The sequence below is a fragment of the Dendrobates tinctorius genome, unplaced genomic scaffold, assembly GCF_039654945.1.
Source record: "Dendrobates tinctorius isolate UK_male_01 unplaced genomic scaffold, ASM3965494v1 ptg000035l, whole genome shotgun sequence".
Taxonomy (NCBI): Eukaryota; Metazoa; Chordata; class Amphibia; order Anura; family Dendrobatidae; genus Dendrobates; species Dendrobates tinctorius.
In genome coordinates this window covers 64,627,762-64,650,328 of record NW_027361703.1, presented here as the reverse complement: position 1 = coordinate 64,650,328, position 22,567 = coordinate 64,627,762, and the positions used below count along the sequence as shown (strand labels likewise).

Here is a 22,567-nt window from a genome sequence, read left to right as displayed (position 1 = left end):
TTGTTAATGATAAATTAAAACTCAAGATAACTGGTGTGTTCTTTATAATCCGTATTTGTAATTTTAAGAGTCCTAGAATTAAGTATTTGATTTTTTCCATTATCTATCACTGCTAATATTTATACATTTTGTTTAGAGAATATTTAACATGTATAAACTACATTGAAGTAAATCACTACAGGAATATTTACAAAAGTACCTTTCACCCATCTTCCAAATGTCCAAAAGTTTAGTAACGTGAGGGACATGGTAACAAAGAGCAATACAAATCCAAGCTGCTAAAGAAGTTCGGAGTTTTATAGGCTGGATCTCAAATGCAGTTTTAATTTTTTTGTAGGCAAATTCAAGTAGTTAATCCAAAAAGAACAAATAGGAAAAAAAAGACTAATGCTTTTCTGTTTGATCCCTCCTATGTTTTTCTATATAAAAAAAAAACTGAGACAAAAATGTATTTTTTAACTCTATAATGTACCTGGGGATGTATGGACAGGCACAAAATAATGCTACCTCCCAATCAAATATATATTTAAAAAAAAATGAAAACAAAAAACATAGTTGCCGGTTAAATGGAGAAACTTTCAACCATTTACATTAATTGCAGTAGTAAAATTTATTGTTGGATTGTATGACTAGTCATTTGAAGAGAGTTTTCTGTGCATCGAATGTTATATTTATTTATTGTTTTATATTTATTATATTTATTGTAAGGTATATGATTTATTCATTTTTCTCATGGATGAATTGATGTCAAGTAATTACCTGATTCTAATATCACATATTACATCCCAATAAAAAAAGCTAATAAAAGTGATGGTGAATGAACTACAAAAGGAAGAAAGCACAAGACAATGTAGCAGAATTCTAAGCCATTTGTAAGTATGTACAATGTGTAACATTCCAAGAACGGTGTGTATATAAAGACAAAATACTTGTTTGTATGCACACACTTAGGCGGCATACGGCAAGCACCCAGGAATGATACAAGATCGGTGTGCAAATATCATTTTATTAGAAGACTCTTCAATCCCCAAATATGTACTAATTAATGAATAACTTGCTGTTCTAATAACATTTACAAGTAAAGATTTCTAAATATCTGTTACTAGTGCAGCCAGAATAAAATGTATATCCTTAGACATTTAGCATAAAAGTGTAAAAGGGAAGGCAAGGGAAATCTAGCTGCTTCACTTCATAATTCATAATTGTGCAAGAATTAAGAATATTATAAAGCAGCACTGAACTTTTGGTATACAGGAGCGTTGACAAAGAAAGTTCTAATGGATACGTCATCAAATATCCAGGTAGTCTTTTGCTATACAAGGGTATTTATAAGGTGGCCGGGGACTACTGGACTTCATACGACTCAACACAAAAGGGGTTAACATGCATGTGCTGGATGGTGAGTTAATTCTACCTGAAACTGGTGATAGGAGTCTCTGTTTTCCAGTAAACACAACTTCCCTTGGGCTGCAAGGACTATATAATGTGAGCGGCACCGGACACCTGCCAAGGTTGCTGAGGGCTGCAGCTTTTACAGGTACATAGAAATATCATTGTATCAATGCCTGACATTTTACATACAATTACTATATATATTATAGTACATGTCATATATATATATATATATATATATATATATATATATATATATAATACATACATTAATTTGCTGTGCATTTAGTAGCTAACGATACTTTCCAAAAGTGTTGACGTAGAGTAGACAGTTGACATACTTCTGGCTGTGTTTTTGCAGATGGCATCAGAAAACATGGATATGCGAAGCCCTGGATACCTGGTGGCACGATCAGTTTACTCAGACCCAGCTTTCCAGGAAGAAAATGAAAAGAAGGAAATTGTTAGGAAACCTATCCAGGAGAGGCTGAAAAAGAACTGCAGGTTATTCCTACCAGCCATTTTTAGTACATTGAATGTGGCGCTATTGGGTAAAGTGGCAATAGTGCTTACAGACTGTTTTACATCTGTGAATTTGATAGTAAATTACTGTAGCGAAACAGAAGACTGACACATTAATAAGATACCTAGATTTTGGAGAGGTCAGTAACTATTGGCCGGTTGGCCAGGTTAGAGATATGGATCCAGCATGTCCTTTCTGCTCCAATACATGCCTGCAAGTCAACCACGTGCACTTTTAAGAGGTTAATGAGCTGGACTTTTGTCTATCTGTAAACTAAAGCTGAGATGAGAAATTTTGCCATAGTGATTATTGTTATTGAATCTTCTATGGTATATGATTATTATAACCTAATATGTTAGATGCTGCTTTTGTCTTTTTGTTTTATATCTTCCTATTCTTTGGTATATTATACCTCCAGTTAACATAGTTACTATTTTCAGTGCGTAGGGACTTCCTATTGTTTAATAAATATCAAAGACTGAACGTCACTTCCAAACAGAGAACAGGGGTGAACAGGTGCAAGCTAAGAGTAACCATCTCTATTCATAACTATCGAATAAAGCTGCACTTTGTAGCGCTTTAGAATGCAAACATGAAATATATGAAATTGGAATTGCATTAATGCACAAGAAAATAGGAAAAAAAATAAAATACTTAGCGCATAAAATGGAAAATGTATCTATTGGAAAATGTATCTATGCCCAGCAGCCAACGACAAGGCGATCTTCTTTTCTGGGAACTTGTTGGGTATTATATTAGGCTAGGTTCTCAGCAAATAAGATCGCCTTGTCATTGGCTGCTGGGCATACATGAATTGGCCAATTTATGTGCTAAGTATCTTCTTTTTTTCCTGTTTTCTAGAGAAGCAATACAAATTTCATATATTTCATATAGCGCTAAAGAGTGCAGCATTATTTGTTTGCTAATGTGTAATGGCACCTGTATACATCCATTTTTAGTTTCCTCCCTAGTAGTGGCTTCTAGTTTCAAAAATTGTAATATTTAAAGGGAACCTGGCAAGAAATTCTGTCTGAACAATGGGCAGCAGGAATCAGACACTAGCTAATGAATCAGACTTATTGCAGTTGTGTTTGTTTTACTCTGAATCAGTATGGCATTTCAGAGAAAATATACTTTCAAAAGTCGGCTTAGGAGTATTAGTCTGTGACATGTTCCCCGACTGGTCATCCAAGAAGCATCATTCTCTGCCGGCTTATCAAAGTATACTTTCCCTAATATATTGCAGCATTTCAGAGTTAAACATACATGGCTGGAATTACACAGTGTCTGATTCATGCTGCTCGTGGTTCAGCCAGCATGAATCTCCTCTCAGGGTCCCTTTAAGAATATGGAGAAAAGGGAGACGGTGATTTGGATTGTTGCTAACCCTAACAAATATATGTTAACCCCTTAACGACCGCCGATACGCCTTTTAACGGCGGTAATTAAGGGTACTTAAACCACAGCGCCGTTAATTCACGGCGCTGTGATTTAAGTGAATAGCGCCCCCCAGTGTCGGATTTTCTCCGGGGTCTCGGCTGCCTGCCTAGCCGAGACCCCAGAGAACATGAATCGGTCAGTTTTTACCGACCCCCGCTTTTGCGATCGCCGTTATTAACCCTATAACGGCGACCGCAAAAAAAAAAAAGCCGCGATTTTACATTTAATTTCTCTTTCCTCTGATGTGATCGCACATCAGAGGATAGAGAAATAGGGTCCCCGATCCCCCCGGTCCCCTCCCGGTACCTCTCCCTTGTCCTCCGTCCCCTCCCGGTGGTCCCGCGCCCGCCGGCGTCATCCGATGGGCGCTGCCATCTTGAAAATGGCGGGCGCATGCGCAGTGCGCCCGCCGGGAATCTGCTGGCTCCGGCTGGCAGATTCCATTCATTATTTTGATCACTATGATAAACGATCATAGTGATCAAAATAATAAAAATAGTACATAACCCCCCCGTTTATCACCCCCTTATATAGGCACACATAATGAAATAAAAAAAATATTTTTTTTTCCAGTTTTCCATAAGGGTTAGGGTTAGGCTAGGGTTAGGGTTAGGCTAGGGTTAAGGTTAGGCTAGGGTTAGGGTTAGGCTAGGGTCAGGCTAGGGTCAGGCTAGGGTCAGGCTAGGGTTAGGCTAGGGTTAGGCTAGGGTTAGGGCTAGGCTAGGGTTAGAGCTAGGGTTGGGCTAGGGTTAAGGGTTAGGGTTGGGCTAGGGTTAGGGGCTAGGGTTGGGCTAGGGTTAGGGCGAACTAGGATTAGGGTTAGAATTAGGATTAGGGGTGTGTTGGGGTTAGGGTTGGAGCAAGAATTGAGGGGTTTCCACTATTTACCAACTTTGGGGGTCTAAAAATTGGGGTCTAAAAAAATCACTTTTGTGGAAATAAAAAAGACTTTTTATTTTCACGGCTCTGCGTTTATAAACTTCTGTGACGCGCTTGGGGGTTCAAAGTGCTCACCACACATCTAGATAAGTTCCTTAGGGGGTCTAATTTCCAAAATGGGGTCACTTGTGGGGGGTTTCCACTGTTTAGGCCCATCAGGGGCTCTGCAAACGCAACATGATGCCCGCAGACCATTCCATCAAAGTCTGCATTCCAAAATGGCACTCCTTCCCTTCCGAGCTCTCCCATGCGCCCAAACAGTGGTTCCCCCCCACATATGGGGTATCAGTGTACTCAGGACAAATCGCATAACAACTGTGGGGGTATGATTTCTCCTGTTACCCTTGTAAAAATAAAAATTTGGGGGTGAAGAGATCATTTTTGTGGAAAAAAAATGGATTTATTTTCACGGCTCTACGTTCTAAACTTCTGTGAAGCACTTGAAGGTTCAAAGTGCTCACCACACATCTAGATAAGTTCCTTCATGGGTCTAGTTTCCAAAATGGAGTCACTTGTTGGGGGTTTCCACTGTTTAGGCCCATCAGGGGCTCTGCAAATGCAACATGATGCCCGCAGACCATTCCATCAAAGTCTGCATTCCAAAATGGCACTCCTTCCCTTCCAAGCTCTCCCATGCACCCAAACAGTGGTTCCTCCCCACATATGGGGTATCAGCGTACTCAGGACAAATCGCATAATAACTGTGGGGGTATGATTTCTCCTGTTACCCTTGTAAAAATAAAAATTTGGGGGCGAAAAGATCATTTTTGTGGAAAAAAAAATGGATTTCTTATTTTCACGGCTCTACGTTATAAACTTCTGTGAAGCACTTGAAGGTTCAAAGTGCTCACCACACATCTAGATAAGTTCCTTAATGGGTCTAGTTTCCAAAATGGGGTCACTTGTTGGAGTTTTCCACTGTTTAGGCACATTAAGGGCTCTCCGAACGCAACATGGCATCCGATCTTAATTCCAGCCAATTCTGCGTTGACAAAGTCAAACGGTGCTCCATCCCTTGCGAGCTCTGCCGTGTGCTGAAAAAGGGGTTTACCCCCACATATGGGGTATCGGCGTATTCAGGAGAAATTGTACAACAAATTTTGAGGTTGATTTTCTCTTTTAACACTTGTGAAAATAAAAAAAATTGGTTCTGAAGTAATTTTAAAAGTTAAATGTTAATTTTTTCCATCCACATTGCTTTCGTTCCTGTGAAGCACTTAAAGGGTTAATAAACTTCTTATTGTGGTTTTGAGCACCTTGAGGGGTCTAGTTTTTAGAATGGTGCCACTTTTGGGTATTTTCTGTCATGTACACCCCTCAAAATGACTTTAAATATGATGTGGTCCCTAAAAAAAATGGCTTTGTAAATTTTGTTGTAAAAATGAGAAATCGCTGGTCAACTTTTAACCCTTATAACTTCCTAACAAAAAAAAATTTTTGCTTCCAAAATTGTGCTGATGTAAAGTAGACATGTGGGAAATGTTATTTATTAAGAAATTTATGTGACACATCTCTCTGATTTAAGGGCATAAAAATTTAAAATTTTAAAATTGCAAAATTTTAAAATTTTTTGCCATATTTCTGTTTTTTTCATAAATAAACACAAGACTTATCGAAGAAATTTTACCACTAACATGAAGTACAATATGTCACGAAAAAACATTCTCAGAATCAGCAGGATCCATTAAAGCGTTCCAGAGTTATAACCTCATAAAGGGACAGTGGTCAGAATTGTAAAAATTGGCCTGGTCATTAAGCTGCAAACTGGCTCTGTCGCTAAGGGGTTAAAATTAACCAGCACAAAATTTAAAAAATTATATTCAAAGATTGAGGCACATTTTAATTAAAGTCTATTTCTGACATTAGGTCATTTTTACCATTCTGCATAGAGAAGTCATTTTGAAACTATATTAAAGGGGTGGTTCGAAACTAAATTATTTTAATCCTAAATGTCTGTTTATTTAATGCAATAAATCTATTTTCTAATGTACTTTAAAAAGTCCCTATCTTTCCCTCTCTATGCTACTAAACTGCTTTATTTTTTTACGTATTTACTGTGTAATAACGCTTTGTTTCACAGCAACGAGTGCATGCTGGGATACTCACATGAAGCGTCACCAGGGGGCAAAGGCTGTGGTCACTGCTGCAGCACCTGCTCCCACCCAAAAACGAAGCGTAATCAGTAATGTCCATTTCAAGGGCTGGGCTAGTCCCTGCTACATCACGTGTGGGGCTCCTCATGCTGTGCAATCTCCTTACAATGCACTGACAATATGCTCTCTTCCCGGCTTGTCATTTCTTAGCAGAGTCAGCGAGCGAGCTCACTATCACTGTACATTAGAAAGAATAGTGCAGTGACAAGATCGTAGTGAGAATACGTCAGAATTGGCAACCGACATATGCTCAGTGGAGCAGGGACTAGCCCAGCCCCTGAACAGACATCACTGATGATGCTTTGTTTTAGTGTGAGGATAGAGGCTGTGGCAGTGACTGTGACTTCTGCCCCCTGATGATGCCTTGTTTATCTATCCCAGCATGCATTGGGGATTGTTAAACAAGGTGTCATCAAACAAGAAGGTAAAAAAATAACATAATGTAGTTAAGGGCCCGTTACACTAAGCAATATCGCTAGCAATATCGCTATAACATCACTGATTTTGTGACGCAGCAGCGATATTGCTAGCGATATCGCTATGTATGATACTTACCTCCGGCCGGCTCCCCCGCTGGTTATCGCTGATCGCGCAAGAACGTCCTGGGCCGTTTCTCGTCGTCTGCTTCCTGCTGGGCTTCCTGCTGTGGAGACGAGCGACGCGTGGACGCAGGCGAAGGACGTCTTCATCGCCTCGTCTGACAGGTAAGTAGCGACCGCCAACCGCTGCTATGTCGCTCGTGAGATCTGCCTGTTTGGCAGCTCACTAGCGACCACTTAGCGATGCACCAGCAATCCTGGCCGAGTCATATCGTTGTCGGGATCGCTGGTGCATCGCTAAGTGTAACGGTACCCTTAGATAGCCTAATGAGGGAACGTTAAGACTTTTTAATTCAATTTCATTAGAAAAGAGATTAGATTATAACAATAAACAGATTGCCATTTAGGGTCAAAATTAATGTTAGTTTCAGACCACTCCTTTAAGTCCGTTCTTTTTTTCCTTTTAAAAGCTGTACATCCAAAAAAGCTCTCCAGACTGTAAAGACATTCCTCCCAGTCCTGGACTGGCTTCCAGCGTACAGATGGAAAGAATGGTTTGTGAGCGACCTTATTTCTGGAGTCAGCACAGGGCTTGTTGGTACATTGCAAGGTATGTCTAGATTTCTCAAGATTTAAACATTTGTAATATTCTGAGTAAAGGCAGTGTTTGCAAGAGATACTTTATTATACTGATATTAAAGACAAACAGATAAATATTCATTGATGGTTCCACATTAAGGCCACACCACCAATACATGCCCAAGGCATGAGCTACTACATCAGCTGGTGCTAGAGATGTGGTCCAGCAATGGGAAATAATCAGGCTACAGCGTTGCACTGTATTATTAATGAGGAATTACTTGGCATTACTACTTGAAGCATTGAACCTAAAGAAGCCCTCCCATTACGTTTTTTATTAATTAAATGTGTGTATATGCATGTAATGTAGTGTGAGTGTGGTAATAAACTCACCTACCACTCTGTTCTAAAGTTTCCAGCATCGATCTTCTTCTCTCAGTGATGTCACCACTTTCCAGACTCTCTGGGTTATTCTATGCTCTATGTGTGACTGGGAAGTGACTTTTACAATGTAAGCCCATGGACAGTCAGAACAAGGCTCTATAAAGTTATATTGTTTCCGAGACTTCTGGCTCATGCATTGAGCATAGAGTGACCCGGCTAGTTAATGGTGACATCACTGAGAAGAGAAGACCAGTGCTAGACATCAGAGAGAGCAGTAATAGATGAGTATATTACTACACTCACACTATATTATGTGCAGATTAGAAAAGAAGGAAAATGACATAGGAGTGTGACATATACATAGGGGAGTGGTAATATAATAGGTAAGTATTAGATATGTAAAGTCATGTTACACTACAGACTATGTGAGATAATGATAGATCAAAACAGGACAGTCATTAATAAATGACTGAAGAAAAGAGCAAGGAACCGACAGTAGAAACCCAGAATAAACTCAGACTGTAAAAATGTATATACCTTATTCGAAAGTCAGGTAACAAGGGAATATACAGTGATGGAGGGGTCCAAGATTTATAGAAAACAATATGTCAAAAAGGGAGTCAGGTGTAATGCAAATACTTATACAAAATCATATATAATATAAAATGTATGTGATTACGGCATATGACCAATATAGAGAATGCTGAAATGCACCATGTACAACATTAATGTAGCTGGACAATCAAAAGTTAGTGTGAGCTGTACTTACTGCAATGGAAAAATCGGGAGACTCTAAGTTGAGTGGCGCCCACCCATACGCACGTTTCTGTGATAGCCTTTGTCAAGGGGTTCTGATGCATACATGTGCAGATGCATACACATTCATTGAATAGAAAACCTGTCTGTTGTTAAGGAAGTTTTTAAGTTTTTTTTAGGTAGATGCTTGACATTGCTTTATTAACAAATAGATAATCACATCAAATAGAAAGAAATGAGAAAAATGTAGATATATCTTGCAGCTTGTACACATTTTCTTCTACCATAACTATTTTATAATTTGTGGTATTATAACCATGGTCTGCCTATTACTTATTTGGGACAGGTCTGGCTTTTGCATTACTTGCTGCGGTCCCTGTGGGATATGGTCTCTATTCTTCATTTTTTCCAATTTTGACATATTTCATCCTCGGAACATCAAAGCACATCTCTGTTGGTAAGTTATCATATCACTACATTTTAGAATAAGACAAATAGCCACTACTAAGCAGTATTGTATATAACATATACAGAATATACCAGTCATTCACAATTTTACTCCATTGTGCTTCCAAATCCTTAAAGGGGTTGAGCAGCATATTTGATTTCCCCATTAGGCAGTGAGGGATGCTGCTTCACGAAGGGCCGTTGTGCAGTAGCATCTCTTACATTTAACAGTTTCATCCTTGCTTTGTAGTGTATATTGTGTGATCTAAATGGAGGAGCGTAGAAAACGTTGGACCTGCACAGAATTACATTTCATGGCTGTCTGCCATTGGAGTATATATAATAAAATCAGTTAACTTTGTGTTCAACAGGACCATTTCCAGTGGTCAGTTTGATGGTGGGGTCTGTTGTGTTGAGTATGGCACCGGATGAGAATTTCAACATTATCAGTAACAGCACTGGACTGAACAAGACCGTGGTAGACACAGTGGCCAGGGACGCGGCTAGAGTTATTGTTTCTGGAACTCTGTCTTTCTTAATTGGAATCATTCAGGTAAAAACATTTTCAAAATATTTGATTCTGATCTCAAACTAACCTGCATAGAATCTACATGCTGAACCCTGCAATTTTTCCTTAAGCTTATAATAGTTCTTGTTGTAATACATAGTGCATGATATAGTGCTTTATGTTTATAGTGCATATAGAAGAATCTGTAAGTCCATGGTAATTAACATAGATTTATGCGCATGCAAAGAAAGTTTAGAAACTGAAAACATACCGAATAATTGGAGTGTTCTGTTCTCTTCTCTTGCCCTTAAAAATCCCCCATTTACTACTACTACATTGTTCTCTATGGCATTTCTACGTATAACACTGGACATTCTTCCAATAATCTATGTATTTGTGTGTTTTTCCTTTTTAGCTTTTACTAGGGGTATTTCAGATTGGGTTCATTGTCAGATACCTGGCAGATCCTTTGGTCGGTGGGTTCACCACAGCTGCTGCTTTCCAAGTGTTCGTCTCCCAAGTCAAAACCGTTCTCAATGTCCCCACGAAAAACTACAATGGCGTGCTCTCTATAATATATGTAAGTTTATCATCATTTCAAGTGCTGACTTGTGTGAAATGTCAGGTCACATACCTGCATTTCAATGTAAAAGTGCATGTGTGTAACTCAAAGACGTTTTGTGAGTTAGGAATTTTGATGACATATCCAAGGGATATGCCTTATAAATGTGGGTCCACCTTTCTCAAATTGGGCCTTGATCCTTACATCTAGATGTAGAAAGAATGATGAGGTGGCTGTCTCAGTGGATTACTCCATTCAATTCTATAGAGATTATCCAAGGAAGCGTGGTTGCCTGATTCCGATAGTCCTATGAAAGTCAAAGGGGAGAACCACAAGCATGCATGGCCACATCTACACTCATTTTCCACCTGGAAATAGTAGCCAAGAACCACAGGAGATTTGTATGGGTTACAGAAGTAGGCTATGTTATGATGGTATGATGTCACTGGAAAATGCTGAATTACTGATATTTATTCATTTTTATTTCTGCAGACAATTATTGATATCTTTGCAAATATTGCAAAAACCAATATTGCTGATCTGATTGCTGGACTTTTGACTTTGATTGTGTGCATTGTGGTGAAAGAAGTGAACGATCGATATAAGCACATCCTCAAAGTACCCATTCCCATAGAAATCATGGTGGTATGTGTAATCTATTTTGACATATACATAATACATTTATATGGTTCTTTGCTAAATGATTCATTACACTTTTAATTATAGACAATTGTGGCTACAGGGATTTCATATGGAGTCAATCTAGAACAGAAATATAATGCAGGAATTGTAAAAAAGATTCCGAGCGGGTAAGTGTTTATCAGCGTACAAAAAGTTTCAGTACTTTAGAAATGAATTTACCTGCCTACTCGGATGCACTATGTATTGCTATGCGAATATGTGAGATATTTTCTTTGATTTCATATATACGATACTAAGTTCACTGAGTAAATGTGTGTTGCTGCAGTTATACTGTAATAATTAAAAGGAATCTGTCACCAGAAATAATGCAGCTAATTTTAAGATATGCGGTTAATCTGCAAGTTATTTTGCTGCCTGGCACCTGCACGCAGCCGACTGCAGTGGGGAGAAAATGATCTTATTCTCCCTGCCAGTATTTGCTATTCAGTCTAGGGGTGGGGGCGGCTCTGGTTCAGTCATGCCCTGACTAGACAGAGCGGCCGCTGTAACTGTGCCCCCAGCCCTGACTGACAGCCGACCACAATGTAGAGCCTGTGCAAGTCAGGGCCGGGGCCGTGGCTACAGCGGCCGCTCTGTATAATCAGGGCATGACTGAACCGGCGGTGCCTCCGCCCCTATGACTGAATACTGAATGCTGGTGGGGGGCGCCTGCGCATTGCAGTACTCTGCTCTGCCCTCAACCGAGCAGAGCATTGCGCCGGAGCTGCAACGGGAAGCAAAGAAGAGGACGTTATCGCTAGAAGATGGGAGGTGTCGGACCGGACCGTGACACCCATTGGACCAAACCCGGACCGCTCCTAGGTGAGTATAATATAACTCGTTTTTCTTCTCTTTCAGGTTACATCCGGGGCTTATCTACTGCAGTACAGAATGCTGTAGATAAGCCCCTGATGGTGGTGGCCACATCTTATATACCAAAAAATAGGTGACAGATTCCCGCTAAGCTGTGCACACTGACCTGCTCTGCGTGTTTGAAATCCGCAACATAATTTTCAGGAACACTGAGTTTTATGTGAAGATTTTTTCCCATAGACTTGCATTAGATGCAAAAAATCCCAGGTTAAAAATGCCTTTTTGTTTTTACTGCGTTTACACTATCTAATCCATACATGGCTGTATCAATAACTTTTTATCAAAGCCAAATACCAGAAAACATCAAAAACATGACGTACCAATGATAGACAAAAAGCGCAGCGTCAAAAACGCAAGTAAAAAAAGTATTGATAAACTCAATGTAAAAAACTAACAAACCTGATTTACCTAATATGTGCAGAAATGCGACAGAAAATCTGCCAACATAAAAAACTCAACAAATACTCGTTGTTTTTCATACCGATCATGATGAGGGAGCGAGATAAAGTGCGAGGGACTGGAGTAAGATCTATGGCACAAGTTATGCCAGCGCTCATCATGAATTTAATGAGCGGAGATCGCCGTGTCCCACCCACTTTGTCAGAGCTAAGCGAAAATGGGGTGAAAATGGCAAAAGTCTCAACATTTTTGTGCAGGTTCACATTGCGCAAAGATTTTGCAACTGTTCAAAGTTTTTTTAACATGAGTTTTCTGGCGTAAAAGCTTTAATGAATCGGGTCTAAGTGTTATATGACATATATGAATCATTAGCCATTCAGACATTAACCAGTTCCCATTACTGCATTGCCTTTTCGTGTCCTAACGGACTGTGATAAATCAATCGGCTGAAAGCATAGTGTGAGAAAAAGATAGTTCCCTCTTGTCACTCTATTGACACCCTGCGGAGTGTTAACAGGGTGTCGGTGGATGCTATGGAAATCATAGGCTTAACAACGGCCTTTGGGTCTGCCATAGACCAAAGCCGGAGGCATGGTTTATTAAGCAGCCTGTCAGTCTAACATTAACAGGCTGGAAAATGCTCTGCACTACATAGTATAGAGTATTACCAATGCATTCAAAAGATTGTATGTTCAAGTCCCTTTGTGAGACTAATAAATATTGTAAAAATAAAAAAAACATGTTTTCAATGGTTGAAAAAGAACAAAAATACAATTTTGCAGATTGAAAAGTTATTTATTCTAATAAGACACAAATGCCTATAAAAAATTATATCATATACAGTCACAAAAAAAGTATATGAAAAGCTACAAAAGAATTGCTATTTTTGCTCAAAAATTAAATAAAAATAAAATTAAAATTAAATAAAAATGATCACAAAAACATATGCACCTCAAATAGAGCCAATAAAAATGACAACTTTTTACACAAAAAAAACATGCCCTTTAAGAACTCTCAAAAACGAAAAATTATGGCTCTCTAAATATGATGAAAAAAATAAAACAGAGATCTTTTTTGGGTAAAAATAGTAAAACATAGAAAGAATTTTATAAATTGGGCATCATTGTAAATGTATTGACCCATACTATAAAGCAGGTGTCCCCAACCTGAAGCTCGGGAGCCACATGTGGCTCACGGTCCCATGAATTGTGGCTTGCGACTGTCTGCCAGCTTGGTGCATTAGCTCCAGGTCTAGCAAACAGGTATGAAGAGAACATCTCAAAATGGTGAATTTTGTGAGTAACCCTGCACAGAAGAGCAGATCTGGATGCACCTTTACTGTCTTGGGGTTTAGAGATGATTTAGGTATGGTATGCTGGAGGATGATACTACCTGCTAGAGGAGGTTCTTGAAGCTGGATGCGACTGTGTTGGGAGTCCTTGATGGGAGAATACTGAATGGGGGTATTGTGGGAACCCCTGGATCTCAGTGTACTTCTTTGGAGTGATTTATGTGGAAAAGCTTTGGTTATCATTATACCTGTAATGGGGGCTTTGGTTGACAGTACTTTGGGGTGGTGGGAGCTGGATGTGGCTCGCGACCCTCTCTCAGTGCTGAATGTAGCTCGCGACTCTCTCTCTAAGCTGACCGTGGCTCTGAAGGACCACTGTTATAAAGATATATCTTTATGTATCCCGCTTGGACCATGCAAAAAACAACATACAAACAATCCCATTACTAACCAAGGAATTGTAAGGAAAGGAACACACAAAAATATTTTATTTAAAAAAAAAAAAAAAAACCTCCCCGACACCCTGGTTCACCATTGTATTAATAAAAAAGCATTGCTGGTCCGAAGTAGTCTAAGGATTCTGACATAATCCACAAATGACAACATGAAAGACATAAAGACAGAATTAAATAAATAAAGCCAAGAAACAGTCCCTCGTTCACCAATTTATTAACCCCATGGCTTCAACATAGTCCATAGCATTCCCACTACGTCTACCGATTCTGTAGTACAACCTATGGAGCTTAGTTCTAAGAACAAAGCTTCATAGGTTACTTCTGGTCAGACTCTACTCTGTCTGTCCCAGCCACAATGGTGATGTCAGTAACATTATTGATGTCATCACCGCTCTCATTTGGGTCTTGTGGAGCACAGCCGGACCGTGAGTGTCAGGGTCTTCCAGAAAAATACTCGAGTTTCCCACTGACTTCCATTATAGTCATTAATCGAGTCTTACCCATCCAAGCGTCCGAACTGCTTGATTCGAGTGCTTGCTCATCACTAGTCATGAAAATATTAAACCCACACAAATTATTTTTTTTATTTATTGTATTAAAGTAATAAAACATGAGTAACATAAATTTTGGTATTGCCATAATCGTGCTCACACACAGAATATAGTAAATACATTGTTAGTGCAGCAAATGTAAAGAGTAAAATACAAAATGTAAAAAAAATCAGAATTGGTGTTTTTTTTTCTTTTTCTTTCCATAAAAAGTAAATAAAGGTTGTGTGTATGCTAAAATGGTTTCACTGAAAAATACAACTCTTCCTGCAAAAAGTAAGCCATCATACAGCTATGTGTACGAAAAATGGAAAAGTTATAGATCTCAGAATGTAACAATGGAAAAACATTAAAAATATGTGGACATTAAGGCCAAATTAGGTTGGGTACATAGGGAGTTCATCACACAAACACTTGTGTATATGTGTACACTGCTCAAAAAAATAAAGGGAACACTTTTGTAATTCCAACTCAATCACACTTCTGTGAAATAAACCTGTCCAGTTATGAAGCAAGATCGATTGTTAATCAATTTCTCCTGCTGTTGTGAAAATGGGACAGGCAACAGGTAGAAATGATAGGCAATTACCAAGACAACCCCTATAAAAGAGTGGTTCTGCAGTTGGTGACCACAGACCATTTTTCTGTTCTCATCCTTTTTGGCTGTTGTCTTGGTCACTTTTGTATTTTGTCATTGCTCACCCCTAGAGGTACAACAGCATGAGGCAGTGTCAACAACCCACAGAAGTTGCTCAGGTAGTGCAGATCATCCAGGATGGCACATCAATGCGATCTGTGGCAAGGTTAGCTGTGTCTGTCAGCACAGTGTCCAGAGCAAGGAGCAGATACCAGGAGACAGGCCAGTACACCAGGGGATGTGGTGAGAGCTGTAGGTGGGCAACAACCTAGCAGCAGGACTGCTACCTCCTCATTTGTGTAAGGAGGAACAGGAGGAGCAGTGCCAGAGCCCTGCAAAATTACTTCCATCGGGCTACCAACATCCATTTGTCTCCTCAAACTGTCAGAAACAGACTCCATGATGATGGTATAAGGGCCTGACATCCAAAAGTGGGTGTTGCCCTTACAGCCCAATACTGTGCAGGGTGATTAGCATTTGCCAGAGAACACCAATATTGGCAGATTCGGCATTGACATCCTGTGCTCTTCATGGATGACAGTGGGTTCACTCTGAGCACATGTGACAGATGTGAGAGAGTCTGGAGATGCCGTGGAGAACGTTCTGCTGCCTGCAACCTCCTCCAGTATGACTGATTTGGCAGTGGGTCAGTAATGATGTGGTGAGGCATTTCCTTGGAGGGCCGCAGAGCACTGCATGTGCTAGCCAGAGGTACCTTGACTGCTATTACATATGGGGATGAGATCCTCAGACCCATTGTGAGACCATATGCAGGTGCACTGTGCCCTGGGTTTCTTCTGATGTATGACAATGCTAGGCTTCATGTGGCCGAAGTGTGTCAGCAGTTCCTGCATGGATGAAGACATTGATGCTATGGACTGTCCTTGCCCGTTCATCAGACCTGAATCCAATCTGGAACATCATATGTCTCATTCCATCCACCAATGCCACGTTGCACCACCGACAGTCCAGGATTTGACTGATGCTTTAACCCCTTCCTGACATATGACATACTATCCCGTCCATGTCCCCTGGGCCTTAATGCCCATGGACAGGATAGTACGTCATAGCGATCAGTTGCGCTCACGGGGGGGAGCGCAGCTGATCGCAGCCGGGTGTCAGCTGATCATCACAGCTGACACCCAGCACTATGTCACAGACGGCTCCCGGCACAATAAACCCTGGCACACTGCGATCAAACATGATCACAGTGTACCGGGGACATAGGGAAGAATAACGCAGGGAGGGGGCTCCCTGCATGCTTCCGAGACCCTCAGAACACCTCGATGTGCTCGCATTGTTCCGAGGGCCAGATTCAAGATAGCTGCGGGGGCCTTCCGGGTCCTGAGAGCAGGCGCTGAGAAGCCGCCTGCAGTGCCTGTCAGATCGCTGATCTGACAGTGCTCTACAAAGTGTCAGATCAGCGATCTGACTTTACATAGTAATGTCCCCCCCTTGGACAATGGAAAAAAGTTAAAAAAAAATTACTAAATAAAGTGAAAAAAAAATCCCCTAATAAATTCATTTTTCCCTTCACCCATGACAGCACCACCTGAGAGAGGGATCCGCCCCGCCAGGACAGGAACCTACTGAGACATAAGGGGCGGCACCTCTCCCCCGCTTCAGTTGGGTTCCTGTCCTGGAAGGAATCCCACTGTGGCGGTGCCTGTCATGGGCGAAGAAAAAGATAAGACCCAGGCCCGTCCCGGCGCGGGAAGAACAGGTAGCTTACCTGTAGCGCCGGCCGTCGGGTCCTGGAAGCGCAGTCCCCGGGGTCCCTGGGGCTCCGGGTTCGTGCGGGCGTGGATGGGATTCCGGTGGCTCCGGGAAGCCCCCACCGCGCCGCCCTCCCCTCGCGCACGCCGCATCTCGATCCCCGTGGTAGGGGAGAGACGCTGGCGTCTTCCGGCCGCTGACGTCAGCGGCGCTTGGAATGCTGGGTGCGCCGGCTGACATCAGCAGAAGGCGATGGTGTAATGGCGCTGGGTGCGACGCCGGCCGGCTTCTGAAGCGCTGAGCCGGCGGTCGCAGGGGGGAGGGGAGGAAGATGCTCACCAGGCGGAGGCATGCAATTTAAAAGGAGGAAGACAGCTGTAGATCGGCGGTGCAAAATGGAGTCCGAGCAGGAACGTTCAGCGTCCCTGCCTCCCTCACAGCCCTCTGGCAGGAAGCATGGAAGCCATTCAAGCAGCAGTCGCCCCAGCCGCAGGTCGGGGCACTCCTCAAGGTCCAAAGAGCGCGGGTCAGGTGCTCCGATGCAGCCTCCAAGTCCGGTACCCTTGATTACGGGTGGTGAGTGATCTTCGTGAATGTTAACAGTATATTAATAGGGGTTTTCTATTGTATGCTTCACCCTGTAGGAAAGGCCCAGAAAAGCGGGAAGCAAGAAGAAGAATAGGGGTTGTGCTATATGTAAATCTCCCCTAGCAAGAGACTGGCAAAAAGATCTCTGTGCTTCGTGCATTCAGCGGACTATGGCGGAGGAAGCGCCTAGTTTCGCAGCCAATCTAATATCTGCCCTCAGGTCAGAAATGGAAGGCTCAATTAAGTCCTTATTGAAAAAAGGGAAAAAAAGCAGGAAGGATTTCCCTAGTTCCCCCTCAGATTCCGCGTCAGTATCATCTCAGGCGGAAAAATCATCCTCCTCAGACTCCTCAGATAGTGACACAGGGGGTAAGCCATGTTTCCCTGTAGAAGATACAGATGCCCTCCTAAAGGCCATTAGAACCACAATGGGCCTACAGGAAGAAAGGGCGGCTAAAACCCTAGAGGACGTCATGTTTGGGGGGCTTCAGGAGAGGAAAAAACGAACCTTTCCAGTAAACGCGAAAATCCAGGCGCTTATTGAGAAGGAGTGGAAAAAGCCTGAAAAATCGGGGGCCCTTCCATCCGCCTCTAAGAGACGATACCCCTTTGAATACAAGGATACGGAGGTATGGGACAAAGTCCCAAAAATAGATGCAGCGGTGTCCAGATCTTCCAAAAGGTCGGCCCTGCCCTTGGAAGATGCAGGGGTTCTTAGAGACCCGCTGGACAAAAAAGCGGACTCATATTTGAGGCACGCATGGGAAGCGACAGCAGGAGGTCTAAAGCCGGCGATAGCGGGCACCTGCACGGCACGCTCCCTCATGATCTGGCTGCAGCAGTTAGAAGAGAAGCTGGCGTCAAGGGTCCCAAGAGAGAAGATCTTATCAGACATGTATCTCTTGCACGGGGCAGCGGCTTTTTTGGCAGATACCTCGGCGGACTCTATGCGATTGACAGCCAGAGCAGCGTCACTATCAAATGCTGCTAGACGCGCGTTATGGCTTAAGGGCTGTCCGGGTGACCTTCAGTCCATTGCCAAATTGTGCTCTCTCCCCTGCGATGGTCGATTCCTGTTCGGCAAGAACTTGGACGATATTCTGGAGAAAGCAGGCGATAAGAAAAAAGGCTTCCCCAGATTCCCTATGGATCAGAGGAGACAGCCCTTTCGGAGGGGGAGATTCAATAGAGGGCGTCCTCCCGCTGACAGAAGATGGGAGGATAAAAGAAAGAATGAATCAGGGTTTATGTTTGGTGGAGGCACCTCCACCTCAAAAAAGTCACCACAATGACGCCGGTATTCCAGTAGGAGGGAGATTGGCACTCTTTTTCCAGGCCTGGGAAAAGATCTCCTCCAATACCTGGATTCTGAGCATCCTAAAAGAAGGCCTGAAAATCCCCTTTATTCGTCAGCCAAAACCCGTGGTCGTCATCACACCTATCAGGAAGATGACCGAAGAACAACTGGCCTTAGAAACAGAAATCCTGAGCCTGATAGACAAGCGGGTACTGTCCGAGGTGCCACGCTTACAGGAAGGAAAGGGGTTTTATTCACCCCTTTTTCTAATAAAAAAACCGGATCAGTCGTTCAGGACAATCATAAATCTCAAACGCCTCAATCTTTGGATAAGGAACCCGACCTTCAAGATGGAATCAGTGACTACGGCAGTGAAGCTGCTACATCAAGATTGCTTCATGGCCGTAGTCGATTTAAAGGATGCGTATTATCACATCCCTATCCATCCAGATTACCAGAAATACCTGAGGGTAGCGCTTTATATTCAGGGCACACTAAGGCACTTTCAGTTCAGGGCTCTTCCGTTTGGCATATCCATAGCCCCGAGGGTCTTCACCAAGGTCATAGCGGAAGTGACAGCCTTTCTCCGGATTCACGATACGGTCATAATACCATACCTGGACGATTTTCTTATAGTGGGCAGTTCAGAGGACCACTGTACAGCACAGCTGACTCAGGTGATCAACACCTTGCAAGAGTTAGGGTGGATAGTCAATTTCAAAAAATCAAAACTACAACCCCTAAAGAAACAGACCTTCCTAGGATTTATACTGGACTCAGAAAGGCAAGAGTGTCTGCTCCCAGAGTCCAAGGTAGAGAAGGTACAAAATCTGGCCTTGGCGGGCCGAAACCAACCATGTATGACATTAAGAAAAGCAATGTCCCTACTAGGTACCCTAACATCCTGTATTCCGGCGGTCAGGTGGGCTCAGTTTCACACCCGGCAACTCCAGGGGGAGATACTAAGAGCACAAAGATCGCTAAGAGGGCGTTTGGAAGGGAAGCTGGAGCTTTCCTCAAAAACCAGAGACTCTCTCAACTGGTGGTTGAACGGGACAAATCTGACCTTAGGAATACCATGGGACAGACAGGAGACAGATATAATTTTAACAGATGCAAGCTCCTCGGGGTGGGGGGCACACCTAAGGGGCCTCATAGGTCAGGGTTCCTGGACACCTCAAGAAAGGAAGGCATCCTCCAACCTGAGAGAACTGTGGGCAGTGGGCAAGGCCCTAAGCCACTTCATTCCGCTACTCCAGGGTCGAGACGTACGCATTATGTCAGACAACAAGGTAGCAGTGGCATACATCAACCACCAAGGTGGGACAAAATCACACTCCTTAATGGAAGCAGCAACAGACATTCTGAGCAGTGCAGAGGAACACCTACACTCCGTGACAGCCCTACACATAAAAGGGGCAGAAAACATAGAGGCAGATTTCCTGAGTCGCAATACCCTGAGGCAAGGAGAATGGGCGCTAAACCGGTCCATTTTTCAAAAGATAATTCAGCTTTGGGGGAACCGGTGATAGACCTCTTTGCAAACAAGCACAACAGGCAAACAGAAAGGTTCTGCTCTCTAAACCCGAGGGAAAATCCATGGGCAGTGGACTCGTTGCACATCCAGTGGAACTTCAGACTGGCTTACGCGTTCCCCCCAGTAGCTCTGATCCCAACTGTGGTAAGAAAAATCAGAAACGATCAAGCCAGGGTGATTCTAATAGCTCCATTCTGGCCAAAAAGGCCCTGGTTTGCTCTGCTACGGAAGATGTCCCTCTCCGATCCATGGGTTCTGCCAGAAATCCCGGACCTACTAGCTGGGCTGGTGGCCACTCTGCTAAAAAGCAGGAAACCGGTGACTACTAACATCTACGGCAGAACATGGGATAAGTTCCTACAGTTCTTGGGTAAGCCGTTAGGAAAAGAACCCCCGATTAGGGCCATCCTAGAGTTCTTACAATCTGGGTTGCAGATGGGGTTAGCAGTAAACACACTTAAGGTTCAGGTGTCGGCACTAGGGGCGCTCTACAATTGCAAACTGGCATCAGATAGGTGGATAGCCAGATTTATTAAATCCTGCCATAGAGCTAAGCCTATTCCAATACCCAGAATAGCCCCCTGGGATTTAAACCTGGTGTTAGAAGCCCTTACAAAAGATCCGTATGAGCCATTACATCAGCTACCCCTAAAGTTCTTGACCCTAAAAACAATCCTGTTAGTAGCCCTCACATCAGCCCGCAGGATAAGCGACTTACAGGCTCTCTCAGTAAATCCTCCTTACACGCAAGTCTTTCAGGATAGGGTAGTTTTAAGAACAGACCCCAGTTATCTGCCCAAGGTAGTATCAGATTTCCATCGGGGTCAGGAAATTGTCCTTCCATCCTTTTGCGAAAATCCAAAAAATCTGGGGGAGGAAAAATTCCATAGTCTGGATGTTAAAAGGGCTCTCGTAGAATATATATCTGCCACTAGCCAGTGGAGGAGGTCACAGTCCCTATTCGTAGCTTTTCAGGGTGCCAGGAAAGGCTATGGGGTTTCAAAAGGGACTATTGCTAGATGGATTAGGGAAGCCATTAGTGTAGCCTATTCAGCTAGTGGTATCCCGATTCCTGACGGCATCAAGGCTCATTCCACCAGAGCCGTGGCGACCTCCTGGGCTGAAAAGGCAGAGGTATCAATCGAACAGATTTGTAAGGCCGCTACCTGGGCCTCACCTTCAACCTTCTTTAAGCACTATAGATTAAATCTATCCTCCTCTGCTGACTTAACCTTTGGTAGAAGGGTGCTGCAAGCGGTGGTCCCTCCCTAAGGTGTTTCGAAGTCTCCAAAAATCTCTCAGGTGGTGCTGTCATGGGTGAAGGGAAAACCACCATGGTTACTTACCGGTAGCCGGTTTTTCCGGAACCCATGACAGCACCCGTACATTCCCCCCCTTTTTTCACTGTATGGGTGTGCACAATTAGTAGGGTGTTTTGAGTGTTGTGGTGTTGGATTAAACATGTAACTAACCGGGAAGTCCTCTCAATGCTCTGTAACCCAACTGAAGCGGGGGAGAGGTGCCGCCCCTTATGTCTCAGTAGGTTCCTGTCCTGGCGGGGCGGATCCCTCTCTAAGGTGGTGCTGTCATGGGTTCCGGAAAAACCGGCTACCGGTAAGTAACCATGGTGGTTTTTTGTAAATAAAAAAACAAACAATAAAAGTACACATATTTAGTATCGCTGTGTCCGTAATGACCCGTCCTATAAAACTGTCCCACTAGTTAACTCCTTTAGTAGATCCCTTGAAAAAAAACAAGGCAAAAAACAATGCTTTATCATCATACTGCCGAACAAAAAGTGCAATAACACACGATCAAAAAGACAGATATAAATAAACATGGTACCGCTGAAAACGTCATCTTGTCCCGCAAAAAAGAGCTGTGATACAGCATCATCAGCCAAAAATAAAAAAGTTATAGCTCGCAGAATAAAGCGATGCAAAAATAATTATTTTTATATAAAATTGTTTTTATTATATAAAAGCGCCAAAACATAAAAAAATATAAATGATCAAAAAATGTCATGTGCGCGAAAATGGTACCAATAAAAACGTCAACTCGTCCTGCAAAAAATAAGACCTCACATGACTCTGTGGGTCAAAATATGGAAGAATTATAACTCGCAAAATGTGGTAATTGAAAAACTATTTTTTGCAATAAAAAGCGTCTTTTAGCGTGTGACAGCTGCCAAACATAAAAACCCGCTGTAAATAGTAAATCAAACCCCCCTTTATCACCCCCTTAGTTAGGGAAAAATAATAAAATTAAAAAAATGTATTTATTTCCATATTCCCATTAAGGTTGGGGCTAGGGGTGTGTTGGG

General features: G+C 42.5%; 1 protein-coding gene across 1 annotated transcript in view; it reads left to right on the top strand.

Moving 5' to 3' along the window:
• The first annotated feature begins 1,155 nt into the window (after positions 1–1,155).
• Positions 1,156–22,567, top strand: part of LOC141087760 (pendrin-like) — a 63,036-nt gene continuing 41,624 nt past the window's right edge. Inside the window, exons 1-8 of the mRNA XM_073573557.1 lie at positions 1,156–1,537; positions 1,754–1,896; positions 7,457–7,596; positions 9,052–9,162; positions 9,524–9,705; positions 10,076–10,240; positions 10,715–10,867; positions 10,949–11,031. Of these exons, the coding sequence (XP_073429658.1) occupies positions 1,754–1,896; positions 7,457–7,596; positions 9,052–9,162; positions 9,524–9,705; positions 10,076–10,240; positions 10,715–10,867; positions 10,949–11,031 (977 nt within the window). The 5' untranslated portion in view covers positions 1,156–1,537. The remainder of the gene's footprint in view (positions 1,538–1,753; positions 1,897–7,456; positions 7,597–9,051; positions 9,163–9,523; positions 9,706–10,075; positions 10,241–10,714; positions 10,868–10,948; positions 11,032–22,567) is intronic.